The 4,052-nt window shown below is 43.9% G+C and overlaps 1 protein-coding gene across 1 annotated transcript; it reads left to right on the top strand.

Moving 5' to 3' along the window:
- Positions 1-3: 3 nt before the first annotated feature.
- LOC123966575 (tripartite motif-containing protein 16-like) lies at positions 4-1,705 on the top strand (the record flags this gene model as incomplete). The annotated part of the gene is made up of 1 exon (XM_046042709.1): positions 4-1,705. A coding segment is annotated over one exon (1,122 nt), but the record flags the coding sequence as incomplete, so codon positions are not given.
- Between the last annotated feature and the right edge of the window lie 2,347 nt (positions 1,706-4,052).

The raw sequence follows: 4,052 nt of genomic DNA, 5'->3' as shown, positions 1-4,052 counted from the left end.
GACACAGTCTCAGCTGCAGCAGAAAGGACCGAGAGGCAGAGAGAGCTCGAGGTGAGTCGACAAAACATCCAGCAGAGAATCCAGGACAGAGAGAAAGATGTGAAGGTGCTTCAGCAGGAGGTGGAGGCTATCAATGGCTCTGCTGATAAAGCAGTGGAGGACAGTGAGAAGATCTTCACCGAGCTGATCCGTCTGATGGAGAAAAGAAGGTCCGATGTGAAGCGGCAGCTCAGATCCCAGCAGGACACTGAAGTGAGTCGAGTCAAAGAGCTTCAGGAGAAGCTGGAGCAGGAGATCACTGAGCTGAAGAGGAAAGACGCTGAGCTGAAGCAGCTCTCACACACAGAGGATCACACCCAGTTTCTACACAACTACCCCTCACTGTCAGCACTCAGTGAATCTACAGACTCATCCAGCATCAACATCCGTCCTCTGCGCTACTTTGAGGACGTGACAGCGGCTGTGTCAGAAGTCAGAGACAAACTACAGGACGTTCTGACAGAGACATGGACAAACGTCTCGCTGACAGTGACTGAGGTGGAGGTTTTACTGTCAGGACCAGAACCAGAGCCCAAGACCAGAGCTGGATTCTTAAAATATTCATGTGAAATCACACTGGATCCAAACACAGCAAACACATGGCTGTTATTATCTGAGGGGAACAGAAAAGTAACAAGAATGAGTCAACAACAGTCTTATTCTAGTCACCCAGACAGATTCACTGGATGTTCTCAGGTCCTGAGTAGAGAGAGTCTGACTGGACGTTGTTACTGGGAGGTGGAGTGGAGAGAGAGAGGAGTTCGTGTAGCAGTCGCATACAAGAATATCAGCAGAACAGGGAGGTCGAGATGTTTATTTGGATCCAATGACAAATCTTGGGCGTTACATTGTGACACAAACAGTTATAAATTTTGTTACAACAAAGTCCAAACTCCCGTCTCAGGTCCTCGGTCCTCCAGAGTAGGAGTGTACCTGGATCACAGTGCAGGTATTCTGTCCTTCTACAGCATCTCTGAAACCATGACTCTCCTCCACAGAGTCCAGACCACATTCACTCAGCCTCTCTATGCTGGACTTTGGCTTTATTCTCCTGGAGTCTCTGCTGAGTTCTGTAAAGTGAAATAGTCAGAAGTCCTTTCAGGGACAGTGGGTTAAACTCTGTGTTTTAATCCTTAAACTTCTTTTGTCTTCATGTTTGTTGCTGAGAGCTGATTGTTGGGGCATTTCTTCACCTGTCAATCAAACACTGTGGGCGGGACTTTGACGTCTTCTCATCAGCTGCTGTGGAAATGTTGGAGCTCCTTCCTGTGTTTAGCCATGGAGGCCATCACTGCTCAGGATGACTTTTGTTTCTCTGCATGAAAATGGAAACTTGTCTGAGCTCTAAATGTTTGTTGAATATTTGGATTGATGTATTTGTATGTTGTTGTTTCTCTTCCACTGCATGGGTCTGAAGAGAGAAAGCAGCAGACCTTCCTTTACTTTGGAAAGAAATCTAGAATAATTCACATTTATTTGTTTGGCAGAGCAAATGTTGTCGTCCAAAGAGACGTCCAAATGAGGGACTATGAGGGATTGTAAACTGTAATTATTATGATGATAATCAATAAGGAGATGGTTCATTCTTTTCTTGGACTTAGCAGAGATTCTGGATGAAGTTTAACAGACTGAAGGTTTACATGCTGAATAAAGCAACATGAACAAAGTCTTTTCTTCTCCTCTTCATTCCAGGGCAGCAGACAGAGCTGATGGAGAACATGTGAAACTAATCTGAGAGTAGAACTGAGGCAGTTTTCCTCCTGAAACACCACAAAGTACAGAGTTCATGTTCAGAGCAGAAGTTTGTCAGTCAGTCTCTGTCACTAAAACAGCTTTGTCACAGAGTTTTCTGCCACTTGTTGAACATTTTCTTTGTGCACTTAAGTCAATAAAGAGGATTTATTACACAGACTTAAAGCTGCCGTAGAACGGAAAACTGTATTTATCAGTAGGGCTGCACGATTATGACCAAAATGATAATCACGATTATTTTGATGTATATTGAGATTATGTATATTCATTGATTTTAGGGACAACCACGAACAGAAGAGCTAGATGGGAATTTCACTGTATGGAAGGAAGAATAAAGTATATTAACACATTGTTTATTTTCAAATACAAATACACACAAAATCCAAAAACACATGTATATTTCATATAAAAAAAAGCAACAAATGAAGTCTGTACATGATGCAGTTTGATGAAAGGTTTGCTTTGGTGCAATGTGGGCTGACGTGTGTGTTGGCAGATGAACATTGAGGTTTGTGGATTGAAACGACGGGTTCAAACAGTCAAATTAAGGCAGATCTACGTCTTCACCTCTAACTCTGACACAACTAAAAACACAGAGAGAAGGTGCACTTTACCTATTCAGCCTAAAGGACTGAATCTTCAGTGTTTCACGCTTCAGCCACTTAAATACAAATGATTTAAAGTTCATATTTTAATTTATTCTGACGGCTTTTAGACTGATTTCTTACTGGTTACACTTTAATCTAGAAAATCAACTTGAAATTTTCTGCAGAAAAATAATCCGTGACATTCAGTTACCTCAAATCTTTCTTACCTCCATCACTCACATCATCAGGAATGAGAAAGTCAGATGTGAGTAAACAATACTATCCGACTGGGGGTTATTAACACAATCAAGCAGTTAGCTGGCTAAAATATGGGAAATCACCAGTATCTTCCTGCTATTATTAAAACCTTAGTAGCCCGTTTTAAAGGTGGGGTCAGTGATTCTAATCCAACACAGACTAAATCTGAGCTCCGGAGTGTTTGTACTCAGCCCTGGCTCTGTAAATGGCAAACAAACAAAGCGGCGGGCCCCGCCACACCCGCGGACATTCAGCTGACTTTCTAGATTACCAAGACACGCTGTTGTTGTTGTGATGTTAGCGAAAGCAGCAGGAGAGCTGTGAGTACCGACCCATTCGCTTCCCAACTCATCCCATATGGATGCTTGGTCAAGACCTCTTGGCGTCGCTTTGTAACACCCTCTTTGGTGTTGGTTTTGCACATGCAGGGCTTCGCGGTCAAGTTAGCGAGAATAAATATGCAACATCCGGTTAGACTTAAGATAAAACTAGTGGTTATCGTTGTGAAACGTCGCAATTTGGTTAGGTTTAGGAAAAGATTGCGGTTTGGGTTAAAACAACTTATGTAACTTAACTAAAAAGAATCAAAGTTTTTTATTTCACATGGGAAACGAACACCGGTCTCCTGGGTGAAAATCTGGTTTCTGACCCACCCCATCAACCCCAACCACGTCCTTACTCTGACTTTTGTCTTATTTACTTTTAGCATTGACAGTTAAGCTAAAGGCTGCCATGTGCGTTGGTACCAGACGCCAAAACGGGTTGTCTGGTTTTGGCACCGTCTCGCCCTCTCTGCTTGTTAGTTTCATGTTAGCAATGCAGCAGCAACTGGAGCAACAGTTAACACAAATCTTAGCTAACGTTAGCTAAGAAACTTGCTGTGTGGTTACTCTGTGCCATGTTGATTTTTTGCAACCAGCGGCACCAGACGAAACCATATTTGGACAAGACGGTGGAGCTAACGGCTGTGTGTGGAGCTAGCTAGCTTGCTTAGCTAGGTGCATCTATAATTCACGTTAACTGTCATTTTAACAGGGCTAGTTAATAATCCTGCCCACAGATATCCCACAGATAATCCCGCCTTAAAGCCCCCCCTGCTTCCTGGTCTCTGTTCCTCTAAATGGGACCATAATTTACTAAATGAACATCATGCTGTGTTGAAGAAGACTTGAAACTAGCGACTGAGACCATAAACTCATCAGGAAAGTGTTTACTGAGGGAATAAATCAGCTGAGAGGACGCAGGTTTAAGTCGCCCCCTGCTGGCCGCTAGAGAGGACGCAGGTTTAAGTCGCCCCCTGCTGGCCGCTGGAGAGGACGCAGGTTTAAGTCGCCCCCTGCTGGCCGCTGGAGAGGACGCAGGTTTAAGTCGCCCCCTGCTGGCTGCTAGAGAGGACGCAGGTTTAAGTCGCCCCCT

This window comes from Micropterus dolomieu, unplaced genomic scaffold (assembly GCF_021292245.1).
Source record: "Micropterus dolomieu isolate WLL.071019.BEF.003 ecotype Adirondacks unplaced genomic scaffold, ASM2129224v1 contig_13740, whole genome shotgun sequence".
NCBI lineage: Eukaryota > Metazoa > Chordata > Actinopteri > Centrarchiformes > Centrarchidae > Micropterus > Micropterus dolomieu.
Note: the sequence above shows the minus strand (reverse complement) of the source record. Positions and strands in the feature narration are given on the sequence as shown.